The 16,784-nt window shown below is 37.6% G+C and overlaps 1 protein-coding gene across 1 annotated transcript in view; it reads right to left on the bottom strand.

Moving 5' to 3' along the window:
- Positions 1-5,338: 5,338 nt before the first annotated feature.
- The window catches only part of EGFL6 (EGF like domain multiple 6), a 40,770-nt gene continuing 29,324 nt past the window's right edge, over positions 5,339-16,784 (bottom strand). Inside the window, exons 9-12 of the mRNA XM_054056978.1 lie at positions 9,680-9,760; positions 8,355-8,441; positions 6,821-7,086; positions 5,339-5,940 (exon numbers count right to left, since the gene is read on the bottom strand). Of these exons, the coding sequence (XP_053912953.1) occupies positions 5,845-5,940; positions 6,821-7,086; positions 8,355-8,441; positions 9,680-9,760 (530 nt within the window). The 3' untranslated portion in view covers positions 5,339-5,844. The remainder of the gene's footprint in view (positions 5,941-6,820; positions 7,087-8,354; positions 8,442-9,679; positions 9,761-16,784) is intronic.

The raw sequence follows: 16,784 nt of genomic DNA, 5'->3' as shown, positions 1-16,784 counted from the left end.
CTCTAAGATCATCTAGTCCAACCATTGGCCCACCACCATCGTGCCTAGTAAACCATGTTCCGAAGTGCTACATCTACACACTTCTTGAACGTGCTGAGGGATGGAGACTCCACCACTTCCCTGGGCAAGCTGTTCCAATGCTTTGCCACTCTATTGGTAAAGAAATCTTTCCTAATATCCAGTCTAAAACCCATATAGTGCAGCTTGAAGACATTTCCTCTCATGCTTCACATACTTCATGGAGTAACATCTTTTTATATATTGAAGTGCGCTGTACATATCAGATTATGCTGTAAACACCTAAAAATTGATGTATTTCAGTCAAAGCAAAGGTATTTATAATTGCCTTTATTGCTGTGTTTTCCTCTTTCATGTATGTTTTACGTAGGGCATTCAAAATTATTTTGTAAAAGATTAATACTTCTAGACTTTCCACTCTACAGCAAATGATCAGGTGTAAGCTGGGGTTTATTTTCAAGTACAGTAAAGTCAATGTGATTTTTTTAATATATCTTTTTATTCAGTGATGAGGCCTATGTTGCCCTCTGCTGACACTAAACTGAACCGACCTACCTGAACTAGCCAAATAAGTCTCAGTATGAATATCATGTACAGGAGACACACCTCGCCTATTTTCACATAATAAACATCACCAGTACTAGTAACAAATTTTTAAACAAGCTTTCATTGTTGTATAGGATGTAAAAAAAAATCACATATGCAAGTTATTAAATTATTGTTATGATCCAGTGATCACTGTTCTTTGTTAAGTGGTATCAAACCTTTCCTTTGTAGTGCTTCAGTGGCTGCATGATGCAGTGATAACTGAAGAACCCTAAATGACTGCTAATTCTGTTTAATACACATGATGTATTTTTACTAAACTCATGAATTCATCAGTGACCAAACGTGGAGTGCAATATTTAGCCCTGGCTGCCTGGAGACCACAGTTTAGATCAGACTTACTTTTTGTCTTGTCTTTATGGCTCACACAGCAACAACTTGTGGGATGAAAGCTATCCCAAAGAGTCTGTAGTTTTATGAAACAAGAGTCAAGGAATTTGAAGCAGATGATGTGACTGTCCAGAATGGGCATAATAGCAGAGCAGGAACACAGTCCAAGGCTTTCAGGTCCAGATGTGGCGTGACATCCAATGGCCTATCTTACATATCTTGAAGTATTTTTGCAGAATATGTGCCATGAGCTCAGCAGCAGCTATCATTGCAACTATAACAAGAAAACTATAGTACTGCAGTGAGTCAAAACACAGAGATTTAATGTTAAACTGCTATTGACCTGAAATTAAGGGGCAAATTCTGATTGCCTCCTGTACCCAGCTAAGTTAGATTTACTGGCTGCACCCCAGAGGTGTTCAGTTCAGCAAACAGATTTTGGTCATCAAAGTTAAGCACTGATATTTTCTGTACAGCCAGCAGAAAGCAATGGAGTAGGCCAGTCAGCTCTGGAAGAAAATGTAAAGTGCCTTAATGAGCTGCCAGCTTTGCTATTGTATGCATATAGAACAAAAGGCAGCAAATTGAGCGTGCCACCTCTTCCTCTATGCCACAAAAAATGGGGTTACTGGATGCAAACTGCCTCCTGGGAGGGGTTCCTCGAGCCTTTTGATTCCCAAGCTCTTGGGAATGGTTTGGGGGGGTACTTGGATGTGGGCCCTGACAAAGCATGTCTGTAAAGCTATTCCATGCTCTTGCACATCATCCAGCTTGTTGGAGAAGCACCATTTTTGCGTGGAGGTAGAAAGAGTATATGAAGAAGAAAGAATGAAATGCTGTTACTAGGGAAATGCTATTGCCTTTAACTCAGACCCTATTTCTATGGCATCAGATACACTAATTGTTTATCATAAATTGTATTATTCTAGATTATATTTAGCTTTGAAATGTTTTTCTTTCACTTTAAAGTGAATTAATGAAATACTTTAAAATACTTTAAATGTAGGATTAAAGTTACTTTTAATCAGAGGACCTAAAAGGATCACTATTAAAATGATTTACCAAGTCTGTCTAAGGTGAAGGTTCTTCTTAAGGCTGTATTTGACGTAGAAAGTGCTAAAGGAAAGGAAAGAACCTTCTGAAACTTTCAGTCATTCTTTACTGAATCACTGAAGAGCAAATATTCCCTGAACAAAAAATTAACAATCAGTGTTCTCTCAACAGTTCTATTATATGCACTTCCTGAAAAGCTGGGATTTGGAAGGTGGAAGTGGGTCAGAGAGATTGAATGTCTAGCTTTGTTGAAATCAAACTTTAAGTCATGTATTTGAGAGGTTAATAACTATGAAATTAGAAAATCTTTTCCATAAAAAAACTCTTGCTGTGATGAGCTTTTATGTAACAGTACACAGAAGACAAAATAAATTATTATCTACTTTCTTGTTATTTACCTTTTCATTAATATATTGTCATGAATTTCAGTACCTTCAGTACATGCAGGTGTATGACTCTGTCCTAAAAAACACAGCAGTTGTGAAGTAAATATGACTGTCAATCAGTCATTGAAAGCACCCCTCCATTATCTTTCTCTTTATGATCCTTCAAAATTGCAGTGGGGAATCCATATTTAATGCATAAAAATAACATCTAATAGCGGGAAAGTGTTTTAAGTTCCTTTCAATTGCAGGTTACATGATAATCATCTTGTGGCAACATGCCTCAGCATTTCCATGTATTCAGGGCTGACAAAATGAAATGCCTCCTTTAATTCTTTTGGCAGTTGAAGAAAAGTGATGGAAACCTTTTGTTATACAACCTTCAAGATTAAGTGATCACATCTGCTGAGTAGTTTTTGAAGGATGTAGTATAGATTTTGGTAATTAGCTAGAAGCTTTTTTCCCCCATTAACTTGCAGGCAGAGTACTGTCTCCAAAGTTTATTATCAGACTTAAGAGTTGCAAGTGCCGTTATCAAAGTTCAAGCCACATATAGCATACTTTCAACATTTTTAAATACTCTCGGTGCAGTTTCCTTGCTGTCTAAAATAATCAAGCAGATAATGGATTTCACATGTCGTAGTAATGGAAAACTGTCAGCAACATTTTGAGACATTAATGACTGTAGGCATAATATGCCTTTTAACTGTTTTCATCTGAAGGAGAAAGGTGTAGATTTTGCCCTGAGCGGCTGCATCTTTTGGATAAATTTTGCAAATGATATCAGTTAATTTGCTGATGCACTGATGTGATTTATATGAATGTCTATACAAAATGGATTTATTTTGTTGTTTATGGAGAAGCCATATTTGAATGTATTCACAACAAAAAAAAGTTTCGGTTTCACTCTTCAGATCTTGTTATGCTAGAATTCTTTTTATGATCTGCTGCAATGCAAGCTATCTTGTATCTGGCAATCTATTGCAAACAAATGGCAAACAACTTCTACCTCTACTATAGCAAGCCTTATGGCAGCTATTGCAGTCTATAATGATTTGTGCAAATAATTTTGTTACTGACTCCATGGTATGCAAAATCTTTCTATCTTGCCTTTTGGGTGAAATGCTACTACTAAAGTAATTGTCACAGTCATAATTCATAATTGTCACAGTCATAATTCATGGCAGGCTACAATTCAACAAATAACAAATAAATATCTGCATATGTGGCCCCATATCAGACTATGTTCATTGTGTTTACTCTCGATTGTTTGTGTATTGAGCAAATTGTCTTTAAATATTAGGCCTTCCACAGTATTTATATTTCCATGCCAAAAAAACTGCATATGCAAGAAATGCCTAGCTGCACTTTTTTAGGTAGACTCAGTTTGCTCCTCTTACATATTACAAATACATAATTTGCACTGTAATGCTTAAGAATGTAACAATTCTTAGGTACCTTAGGCTTCAGGAGCACTGTATATGTGTAAATTATTGCTGTCTTAAGCTAGACACATAATCCAATTTCAATTAAATTGATTTTTCCTATTCTTGTTCTTCAGTAAGGGTATTTCAGTGTCAGAGTCAGATGAGGAGGAGTGAGTCCAGAAAAATACTCATTTCACTTTTCTGCCTCATTCTGTTCATGTTTTTCTGACATCCTGAGAACACAGCCAAAATCTAATCTACTACTTAGCAATCTTCCCCTGCACTTTGAAACTCCCAGAGTCTTTGCCCTGAGAATAAAGAGAGTTTGGTTTTCTCAAGTCCTTATTCTGTAATTTCCTCAGCACCTCCAAAGACACCGGGAAAGAAATTTGTCAAAGCTGAAGTCTATGTCCAATTCTCAGAGCACATGTTTTGTAACACAAACCAATTTTAACAAAGAGCAAGCGTTTCCTGATTGTATAGCTATAGTAAACTTTCCAGATGTGTCCAGTCTTGCTTATCCTTTCCTCAATTATGTGCAATGTGCAAAAATATTGTGTTTCAAAAGAAATGTTGCAAGCATCCCTGACTTGCTTTATATGTGAAATTGAAGGTGTTTGGACTTCTGTAGTTGATTTTTGTTAGAAACCTGAGGTTTGTATAAGCTGAATTCTTCAAGGTTCTTCAATATTGCTCTATAAAATTCTATTCAATTGGTTTTAATGTCCCCTTTGTACAAGAAATAAAAGTGTCACTAATAAGCAGTAGGCATTCAACCTCAAAGGGGATATGCAGAGCTAACTAAGAAGAAAATATATGTATGCACATTTAACTGTGCATTGCCTGAACCTGGGTTTCTCCTTGGGCATCTCTGTCCTCTTGGAATTCAGACCTCTAGATGCTTTCAGAAGAGAAGATGAAAGAAGATGGTCTTATCCTCCACAGCATTGTCATTCAACTTCTTTTCAGAAAAGGTGGAACCTTGATTCTAGACCCTCCACAATGTGCACATATTTACATATGTGGATGTCCGTACATGCTACCTGTGTGTGTGCCTGGGTGAGTGTGGCAAGGGATGGCAGCACAACAGCTCCTAATTTGTGAGAGAAGGTTCTGGTCACCTCTCTGCTCCTGGGGATGGCAGATAGTCCCCATTCCTTTTGCTGAGGTTTGAAGGGTCATTAAGGGACTTGCAATGATTTTTTCTCTTCCAGTTGTGTAAGAAGGAGCCTTATTGCGTGACCACTGTGTACTGGAAATTGAAAACCACTCTTTCACACCTCCGAGGGTTAAAGAAGGTTTGCAATCCAGCAGGTACCAGTTTGTTCCTGAAAGTCAGTACGTAATGATAAGTTTCTTAAGTGTTAATAATGGCATTTTTTTCAGTATCGGTTAATGATGAACAATAAGTGTTTATAAAACTATATAGGGATAATTTCTAAACAGTGATTTTTGTGACTCAGACACTGATGACAAACAATATATTTTACATACTTTATTGGTAATGAAAATATTCCTAAAGGACATGACTCCACTTACAACTTGCTTAGCTCCATCAAGAAGGAAATAAAGCTCATCTCTTTCCTTTTACTTGTTGCATACACTGAGTATCTACACACTAAGTTGAAAGTTAAAGTTATGTCATCAGAAGTAGTAACATCATGTTAAATACTGCCTTATGTTCTTGTGGAGTAGAAGAAATTAAATGGAGGACTTAAGAATAGCCTTGAAAAGGACTTTAAGGAATAAAAACATGTGAAATTTGTAAAAAAAGCTTAACAAATAACGCTTTAGAAACCCTGACCTTGAATTATAAAATATAGTAGTGTACTCAAAGCATGTATTAGAGTAACTCATAAAAAAGTGTACTCTGCGTCTTACACGTATCAGTTTTTCTGTTTGCATTGCTGCATTAAGTTCAAGGCAGTTTTTATTTTATTTTTTTAAAGACAATGAGACAAAAATACAGTACTTGGAAGGCAAATATTACAAATAGAGTTAAATCCAGTATACTTAAATATTGATTATCAAGTATCTTCTGGGCATACGCCAGAAATTAGTATAACATTGTCCACTCCAATTTCTCCAGTTTTGCCCTTCCCACGTTCTGATTCAAAAATGACCTGCCATAAGAAAAGAGATTTATTAACAGGGAAAATGTAGTTTATCTAACCATTTAGCAACACTTTTGAATGTTTTATCACAAAACAAGACTTAATGACTTTAATCCTTGCAGCTTTTAGAGTTTCCATGTATTATTTGAACTAGACTGATAATCCTCTGCAGATTTGCTATACCAAATGGATTCCTTTAATAAGATTACTTTTTTCATTATACAAAGAAAATGCAAATTGAGTGAAATCCTATGATAATAATGTATTTTTATCACAGTATGTGATATGCTAATGCACTCCTCTTCGTGAAGGCATTACAACTGCCCATTTTTGATCTATTAGATCCTTAGTTTTTGGGTGTATATACTAGATATATGCATATATTTATTCTCTCTCCAAATACAGTATGTATATATATGCTATAGTATGAATTTTATATAGATATTGCAGGTTCATTTTTATGAATAGAACACCTGGGTTTTTATTTTATAGTGTGATTCTCATTTGTGTGAGGGTTTTTCTACATCATTCCAGCAGTGCAAAGAACCTTGAAACGGGCTTGCATTTCACTGATACTCATAGTATTCAGTTACACAGGAGAACCCTTAAACAACACTGAAAACATCAGTCACATAAATGAAAAACAGGCCCTAGAATTTCAAAGGGATAATTGAAAATTTAACCAACTGGGTTAAATCAGTTCTGAACTTAGAATCAGATGGTAATTTTTCTGCCTCCTAAAATGTGTGCTTCTGTTTCCCATTTCAGATAAGCCTTTTAAATGCCAGTATGTGATGCCTATAAAACAGCTGGTGGAACACTTGAGTATTAGGAAATTAAGCGGTTGTGTGGATTATGGCAGTTTGCTTATAAATTGTGTTATACTTACACTGTTGTTTGTTTCAGCCCCCTGAAATAGCTCTATTTTTCCAGTTCTCCACCTTTCATCTTTTCCTTTGTTCTCCTCCCAGACAGAAGCAGTTTTTTTGTTTGCCAGGAACACTCGAAGTTTCCCCACTCTTTCGCCAGCAAGCCGATAATTGAAAATCAAGCAATAGGTGCTTTTTGGTTTGAGATCAGTGAGGAGAAGTTCTAGACGTCCCATATCGTTCTTGTGCCCCACAAAAGCTGGAACTGCCATGTAGTACCCACCACCTTGTAACAAAAAATAAAAAGAAAACTGAATAGATATTTTCTAAGAAAATATATGGAAGCTGTGTTACTTTAATAATTTAAAATCAGACTGGAGAAAAGCAGCAGGAAGCATACTTTGCAAGGAATAAGCTTGCACTGTTGGAGGTCAGATCAGTTTAAAGGGGGCATAAGTTCATATTTCACTGGCAATTACATTAATTCTTCCTTGTGCAGGAAGGCAAAATGATCTCGGGTTTTCAAACTCAACAGCTTGAAACATGCTGCTGTGCCTCTGTGGTCTGCCCTCTGCAGTGTTGACAAACTCATAAAAGAACTGATAGCTTATTCCGCATGTCCTGGAGGACCAAAGAAATGACAGAAACACAAAAAGTGATAAAAGGATAAAACATCTGGGCCCATAAATAAAGTCATAAACATCAGATGTAAATTTGGGGAGATGGGGTATGGTCAGGGTAAGGTCTTCCAGGAAGTGACAGGACAAAGAACAGACTTGGAGAAGAGGAAGTATATGAAGCAGAAGAGGATAGATTAGTGAAGAATGGGATGGAAAGACTATGGGGGAAGAGAGAGAATGTGTGTGTAGGAACTGGAGCCAGTGGCCTGCAGGATCTGCAGGATCCAATGGTCCCTACTGAAGCAGCTTCTGCAACATTTCCTCTGTCACAGGGAAAGAGCCATCCTTCTAAATGGGTTTCTTCAGCTACACCTTTTTAAATACACCTGCACAGCAGTCACACATTGCACTCATGAAGCAATTTCTCAGGTTTTATGAGGCCTGTAGTTGGTACCAAGACAAGCTGTTTAACAGCCCTCTGCCCTTGGCTTATTGTAGGAATGTCATCACTAGTTTGTCTAGCAGAGTTTGACATTTCTGAGCAGTTATTACAGTGCTGTCTAAGTCATACGAATGACTACATTGCCACATCCATGTAAATGGCAGATGTGTGGTTACATGCCCTATCAGTCTTGGAGAGACACAGCACATAACTAATAAAGTTTCCATTGTCTTGAACCTTGCAATCCTGAACAGGCATATTCTAAACCTTTTTCTTATCTTTTGATTAATTTGTGTTGAAATATATTGCTGATTACCAATTACCATTGGATATTTCAAAGAAACAATCTCCTCCTCCAGAATTCTGTCTCCCTTTTTTGTTTGCAAAGATAACCCACTGATTCTTGATTCTGTTTTCCCCTCTGTCACCCTTTTTTTTGGAGAGGTTGAGCCATCAAATCAAAGTATAGCTAGAGGATTTGTATTTGAATACCTCTATCTCGATCAGCAGGATTCCAGTCAAAGTCATCATCAGTATCTTGTTTCCAGTCACAGACCCCTCGACTGAAGCTGCAATCAACTGAAAAAAAATTGGCAATGGACACTCAGAGATCAGAGGAGCACTATACCATTAGTACTGATAAAAATAATGTGCTCTTTATTCACTCAGTTATGAATGTATAGCAATTCGAAAATTATCTACAGTCTGCGTTCCGATAGTGTTGACCTAGACTGAACAGCAAAAAAGCAAAACCTTGTTTTGTTTTCCTTTTTCAAGATATGGAAGCATTTGTGGTTTGGTTTTGGGTGGAACCCACCTCACCCACCTCAATAATCTCAGGTACAGCCAATCACAACATTTCAGCCCCTGCCAGTGGGCTGGTGACTCCTCAGGAGGATGCTGCTACCTGTCACTGCATCAGCTCAATACAATCTCTTGGTTCTTCCTTTTGGATTCTGCTTTTTTTTTAATGTGGTTCTCATAAGCAGGTCCTTACAGTCAGCTTCATGATTCGGTCCATCACAGAGGAACTGCTTCTCACAGGGAGAGAGGTGGAGAGTGCCCTTTGATCTGCCTTTATGCTCTGCTTTGATCAGAGCTGTGCTGCAATCTGTTGCAGTTCCAGAAGGCAGTGAAGTTTTCTGTTTGAAAATGCATGAATTATTTTCCTAAAGCATGGCAGCAACTTGTCTGCCAATAAATTGGCAGGTCTTGGGTCTTTTATGCTACCCTGACTGACTTTTACAGTGTTTTTTTTATCTGAGAAAGAAAAGCTAGCGTCGTCTTACTCTGATATCCACATGACTTCCCGGTGAATTGGGAATGATAAAAAATCATAGGCAAGCTATTTAAGATTTAACGTAACTATCCAGTCTTGTTCAGGGGAAACTCCGGTTGACTTCTGACAGAGGAGCGGGAAAAAAAAGCAAGAGAATATGGCTGGAGGATTTTGGGATATGGTTGTGTGCTTTGCAACACTCTAACATGGTTTCATTTTATAGACAACCAAAATGACTTATTTTTTCCATGACTCTGAAATGAATAAAGTGAAATTCAATTCCAAGTAAAGTTTCACTCTGAAGGGACATTTTATACTTGGCTTAAAAGTAGTTAAAGTATGTCTTGTAAAGGACACAAAACTAGATTCTCTCATTGGAACTGGCAGAATGGTTTGGCCAGATACTGTCTCTAAAGTGCTCACCAAACCTTTGTTTTACGTTGAAGGCTTTTAAACTGGTTTTGGTTTAATTAATAAGGGCTGTACTGAAAACACCCAATACACAGGAAAATAAACACTGTAGATAAAAATAATATACCTTCTTTCTCTGGTCTTGACACTGGAATTTTCCTCTGTGACAGGAGAGGGCCGAAAGCAGCTGCTTCTTTCACACTGGGAACTAAGGAAAACAACTTGTGAAGTGACAAATCATCACAGGAACAGAAAATGGAATTTTATTCCTTTATACCAGTTGCCATCTTTTATTTAAATAAAGTTCTATTTTAAGTGATGGATAGAGAATGCACTCACTTAAAAAAAATGGTAGTCTCAACTTCTTTGTGCAGAGGCGGTGAAATGACTAATCACACATGAGGTAAGAGGAAGAAATGCTTGCACTGGGAGAGGATTCTATCCTTTGCAAACATATATGCAGATGATACCTATGATACATACACACCTACAATACATGGGTAGCAGGGCCAAGAAATGCTTAGACTTTCTCAACAGTACCAGATGATAGGAGCTATGGAAACAGAAATTACTTGTCCTTATAGAAATAGAAATTACAGCCTTATATCATACATTCTATTAGAAAGTCACAAATGCCAAATATTTTAAAATACTTTCACACGCATGCACATTTGTTCAGAGGGGATTTTGTTCCCATGAGTTCCACTGAGCTAGGGCTTTCTGTTAAAATACTCTAACATATTCATAGTCGTAAGCACATACTCAAGTTTAAGAATATACTTACAACCCACTGCAATCCAGAGCCTCCTAGCACTGTAAAGACTATGCCATCTACTTAACCTGTCGTCTTCTTCAAAACTGTCAAAAATTGCTTTGTGTGTACACCAGAGAAAATACACACTAATGAAGATGCCCTGGAGGCACTTCCAGAGGCGCTGAATTGAGCCAAGAAAGGAGACTCATGCACTCTTACGAGCTTTCTGATGCATTGCCAGGAGCGTGTCCTCTCTTGTTGCCCTTGAAGCCTTCCCGTCTCCCAGACCATTGCTTCAATCATCTGGATAATAGTCTTTCTTAAGGCAAAGATTAATATATCTTTCTCCAAATTAATATATGTCTACGTATACACATTTAGGAACAGGCATATAGGTATTAGGTGTTAAGTTTACTGTCATGCAATAAACTTGGCCCGTACTTAGTGAAAGAGGCTTAGGCTGTGAAAACCTTGCCAAAATGAAGACAGCTATTAAAATATGATCAGTTCTGTAGAGTGATTTAACAGAAGACAACGGCTGCCAGAATGATGTATTAAGTTATTGAATTACACTTGAATTCACTTGAGGGATATACATGCAGGTGTAGCTGCGTGTTCCAGATGCTTCAAGTGAAGAGCTGTCATACACATAAAAAGAGTCTAATTTTGTATCGAAATCTATTTTTGTTTTCACTGTCAGGCATTACACTCATGTTCTCCAATTACTGAAAGCTATCACCTGCATATTATGTGAAACGGTAAGCTTCAAGAGAGCTTTCCAAGAAACCTTACTTCTTGGAATGTGCCTACATTTTATATCAGAATGTCATTGAACGTAGCCAGGATCCAAAGGTCACCCCCTCCTAAGTACTACGCAGGAGTCAAGATAGCTCTTTTCAGCTCTTCTTCGGTCAAGTGGTGCTTGCAGAAAGGCAGGCCTTGTCTTGTGTTCCCTAGGAACATACTCTTCCCAACAAAAGGTAACATACGTCCCACTTTAGGCACAGCACAGTCTATCCTTTCTGTACTGGCAATGCCTATCCATCTACTTATCTGCAGCATTAGCTACTATATAATTGCTACATATAAAACACTTTATGTCATGGTGCCACACATTTTTAACCATTGATATCATTATGATACTCTTATGAACTAAGATGGATTGACCTTATGAGCAAGAATTAGTGGCAGACAAAACTAATGCCCCGTCTTCAGAGTAACTAACTACCACCAATTTCCATAGGAGTGGGATCTATGAATGTCTGCGATGAGCCCAGCTTATGTAAATTGGTGATATTCTGGTCCTGAGAATAGACACCTTGTTGCTGACACACATTCTTGCATCTGCAAGAAATTAAGTGTTGCTATCTGCAACATATATCTGAGTATTGCCCCTATTCTGAGGAGTGGAAATCTCTCTGAGCCACATTAGATGCAGTTTATCAATTATATTATATATCAGGAACTGCAGCCAAGAAAGTCTTTCTGCAAAATAGAACACCCCTAGCCAGCTCCTACTATCTGAATGTGCTTCCTTAAAAATAATAGGACTCACATAAAACACCTCGGAAACTACTGAGGATGCCTGCAATCACGTAAATGCTTCTTAGCAATAACATCAGAAAATGAAAAAGCAGTGTTGACAAGAGGCATTGAGACGTTGTTCTAGTATAAATGTGCCTAAAATAGTGCCACGAAGGGGATTTAGATACAAATTTATACATGAAACTATAATTCCACTTTAAAAACACCAGGCTTACAGGGAGTGCTGCGCATAATGAAAAAGATGAGGTTTGAGAGCCACCTCCTAGCCATCCTCCTGTCTGGGGAGGGGACCTTTAGATAGCTAAATAAAGACAGATAACAGACTGTCACAAAAAGATATAACAAAAGAGCTGGTTAGGTTCAACTGTATACTTTCATAGAGTGCACAGCAGTGTCCTCATAGAAGTCCAGGCAGATACCAGTTCCCTTGGTCTGTCAAATAGGTTTGTTAGCACTGCTTTGTCAGTTGCACCCATTTTGACTATATGACTTCATTTTTGGAGCTGGCTTGCAGCCACCTTGCTTGGAGCACAACTGGAGTGAGCTCAGGTCTGCCTGGAAAGTACCATATCAACAGACCCTCAAGTCACTCTATAAATCAAACAAGGGCCAATTAGATCATGAAAGCAATAAGAAGCTTGAGGAGCACATCTGGAAAAGCACTGCTTGGACTAAACTGCAGCATTAAAAAGTTGAAAAAAAAAAACCTGAAAAAAACCCCAAAACAGAAAGAAGCCAAAACCCCAAAGCCATCAAGCAGAAGCTCAGTAGAACAGGTCTGTGGGGCACTGTTTTATGGGTACTATTCAGAAACAGTACAAAAGCACTGCTAAGTGACTGTTGACTCTGCAGCATCCCCTCCTTGGAAGTGTTCATGGCCAGGTTGGATGGAGCCTCGAGCAGCTTCATCTAGTGGGATGTGTCCCTGCTCTTTGCCTGGAGGTTGGAACTGGGTGACCTTTAAGGTCCCTTCATACCCAAACCATTCTATGATTCTATCACAGAGGAGCTTAGTGAAAACACTGATATATTTTTCTTTATGTGCACTTGGTTTCATCTCTCTGCATTGCCAATTGCAGTATATAAAATTACTTATAATGCATTTGGAAATGACATTTTTGTTGGACAAACTATGGCTTGGCTTATAGTTTCGAAGTAATTTTCTGTTTGTCTGCAGTACTGCATGTGCTATCCTCAAAGTTTTAATATTGGGGTTTTTTTTCCCTGTTAGTGGGACTATATTTTTTATAAACTATCTGTGACATCACATTGAGCTCTTGCTGAGACAGAGATACTGGAAGAACAGATCTACAGCAGAATATAAGCACTGATGTATGTGTAGGGAAGTGTGCTAGTTGTGGGCAATGTGATATATTTTTATTTCTTGTTGTGGCTGTTTGATTTTTCTGTCGCCTGGAAAATGCCTATGCCTGGTTTTGCCTACGTGGTCTAGTTGGTCTAAACATAAAAAGAACACACAAAATTTTGGAAAAGCAACTCACTCTTGGTAATTCTAACATGTAGAGTACTAAAGTGCCTGAAACTGCAACATGGGGGAACTCTCACAAAAATGGGACCCGCTGTCTTTCTAACACAGCGCTCTGATGTTCAAATCTCATAAGAAGAAACAGAAAACAAGAGTGAGCGATGTAAAATAATCAAGGAGAATATGAGACAGTAAAATGAAGACTTGCTTCCTACATATACAGTATATTACTATGTCAGATAGAAAGGAATACGCCACATGTCTGCTACCCATCCTGCTCTGAAAGAATTATATTTGCCAGATGTGTGACATCTTTTTAGCTTCTTATCTATAGCTGTGGTCTGAGCAGTATTTGCTCACACAGTAGTCTAATTATCAGGAAAGAATAAGATTAAGAACAAACCTTATCCTGATTAACTGTGAGAGCGCTCCTGTTCAGTATTAAGAGCCTAGAACCCATAAGGGAAACAATTCCGTTTTATTGTTGCCAAATAGAAAATCAAAAGCTCTTCATAATTCTTGGTGCTGTCAAAGGAAGGGGCTCTGTAATTAACATGGCTGGCTACATTATACCATGGGAGTTTTTTATGCACAATATGAGTTGCATAAACTGATAAACAATAGAACATAGAATTTAGTTGTAGTTGGCAACATCCTTCTGGATTATATATGAAAAGCCTATGTTAGATCAACTTTGATGACACCAAGCATGAAAATGTTAGAAAATGACAGAAATAAGGTTGTGTATGATCAATTCACCTCTAGCTTGAGTGTAACATTGGTACAGCCCTTGCTTCTATAAAGAAGCACTTTGGCCAATCTCTCCATGTCTTATGTATGCAGAAAAGACAATTCTCACACAGTAAGGAGCTTTCTAATGCTTTGTTTTAATCGTATTATTTTGTATATAGATGCTATTGTCCTTTACTGTGCACAACTAAAAACCTGCACCAAGGGCAAACATTTGCACAGTTCTCTTCAATCTATACAACCTGAATGTTTGTGTTGTACAGATATTAACATATTAATTCTCAGATCCCTCTTATGAGATCCAGGCAGTTATTTTGTTCACTAGTTGTGAACCAGAGTACAATATCTAGGATTGGACATTTCAATGTCTGTTGTATTTTATATCACTTTGTGTTTAAAGTACATTTCCTATTGAGTTAAGAGCAGTAGTCATTGGTGTTTATCAGTTCTGGAAATCAAACTTTAGGATCTCAAGTCACAAAGGAAATGAGGAACACACGGAACGGAAAACACTAAAAGACAGCATTTTTTCCTCCTCCGTGCAGCTCATGCCTTATTTTCAAATTTATTAAGCTGCCCCTTTCACAGCAAGACATGTCCTTCCTCTGCACTGAACAAAGTAAGGGAAATAACTATTTAGAAATTAAAGATTATATCTTAGGGTTTAAAAATATAAGAAGAAAAATTTAATTTTTCACAGATTTTGACATTTCTTAAATGTTGGAAGCATTAATTTGCTATCTTTAACTACTGCATTTTTTAAAAAATGTGATTACTAGTCTTCGTGAAGGTCCTGTATTTTGACAGCTGGTCTATTTTAATAATTTCAGTTTCCATATATCAGTTCCTTTTCTCCCTAAAGTATTTTCTTCTGTGGCTCCCTATATAATTATGATGTAGTAAAACTACTACGATAAAATAATACATAAATTTAATGATAATAATTATGATGTCTGAAAAGTGTGACCTATCCATTTTTCCTACTTAAATTCCATTCCTGGAAGACAAACAATACCAATATTAATAATACAAAAAGGCAAATGTAATGTGAACACTTTTGGGGATTATATGGAGGAACTTAATGTGGTAGTAAAGGAATCACTGCTGCACAGACAACAGCAGAGAAGGAAAAAAACTGATTTATAAATTTACCAGCTGTAAATTTGAGCTAATCCTGTACTCCAAAGAAGAGTTTGCTATCATTAAAAACGCAAATGTTTTTAAAGACAAAAGCTTAAGCAATTAAGTGTCTGAATAATGACTGAAGTTTTATAACAAGGATCGAATATAGCTTATAGAAATTTAAAAGGAAAGGGAACACAGTTAATATACGTAACCTATCCTGAAAGAAAAATGCAAATGGCACAGTGTCTTAAGTCCTGTTTGATAGTTGGCATCAAACAAGAAAGCCATAAGTAATACAAGTTCACATACTTAATGAAACTATATCTTGGGCGTACTAGTATCCCTGTATAATGAAGCGCACCAATACTCTGCCAGTATCCCCCAGCAAAATAAAATCTCCCTTGCATGTTCAGCCAAATGTGACTAGAACAAAGACAGTATAGGCAAAAATACAAATAAACCACAGTGCTTTAATATTTTTCAAGCAATATTAGTCACAGTCATTGCTGTCAGTTGTAGCAGCAATTTTGTAGAGACAAGCACTCTGCCCAGCCCAGGCATACGGTATTCAAATGTCCTGGTTTGGTTGAGAAAGTCCTTGAACAAGAACCTCACTAAACATGATCAGGAGGTTACTCAAGGCCCAGGTCAGGCATATCATTAATATCTCCAAGGACAGATATTTTCCAACTTCTCTACACACCTGCACTGACTTTTCTCCACCTTCATGCTAAAATATTATTTTCCTTATATTTAATCAGAATTTCTTCTGTTTAAACTCGTAATCACTGCCCCATGCCCTACTGCTGTTTATTTCCCAGCTGAGACTGGCTGTGCCTTCCCTAAAACGTTTCATTAGCTAGTCGAAGACAGCTATAAGATCTTCCCTTAGCCTTCTTCTCTTAAGACTGAAAAAGAGTTATTCTCAGTCTCTCCTCATATACCATGTTCTCCCGGCCACTGACCTTGGTGCAGCACTGCTAGACTCATGTCAATATGTTCATTGTCTCTCTTGTGATGGGAAGCACAAAACTGGACACGGCATCTCAGATGCGGTCTCACAAATGGCAACTAGACGGGAAGGAACACTTCCTTTTTTTTGTAAAGCTTCTTTCTAAGCAGTTGTTCCATGTCTGTAATGTTGTATGACACTTCTCTCTTGAATTTGCTTTTGTTGAATCTCATAATGTTCCTGTCAACTCATTTCCACATCCTTGCCAGGTCTCTCTTAATAGCAGCACTTTCATTTAGTTTATGGGTCACTGTCCCCAGACTGGTATTGCCAGTAAACCTGAAATATGCCATAAGCACTCTTAATATTTGCAGGAAGGGAGGACCGTGGTGATCATAGACCTGGCTTCACTCTGTTTAGCAGCTCACTGGTATAATTTGAGGAAGCAGTATTAGTTTCTATCCTTAGCCTGAAACAGGCCAATGACCAGTGAAAATGCATAAAAATCAGTTTTAGGAGAAGTGTGCCTTTGGCGAAGAAGCTTGTATTTTCTAATGTATTTAGGTGAATAATCACATATTTTCTATCTCTACTATACAGTAGAGATATTACAGACCATT

Source organism: Cuculus canorus, chromosome 1, assembly GCF_017976375.1.
Source record: "Cuculus canorus isolate bCucCan1 chromosome 1, bCucCan1.pri, whole genome shotgun sequence".
Classification (NCBI taxonomy): Eukaryota; Metazoa; Chordata; class Aves; order Cuculiformes; family Cuculidae; genus Cuculus; species Cuculus canorus.
This window is presented reverse-complemented; position numbering and strand designations above follow the sequence as displayed.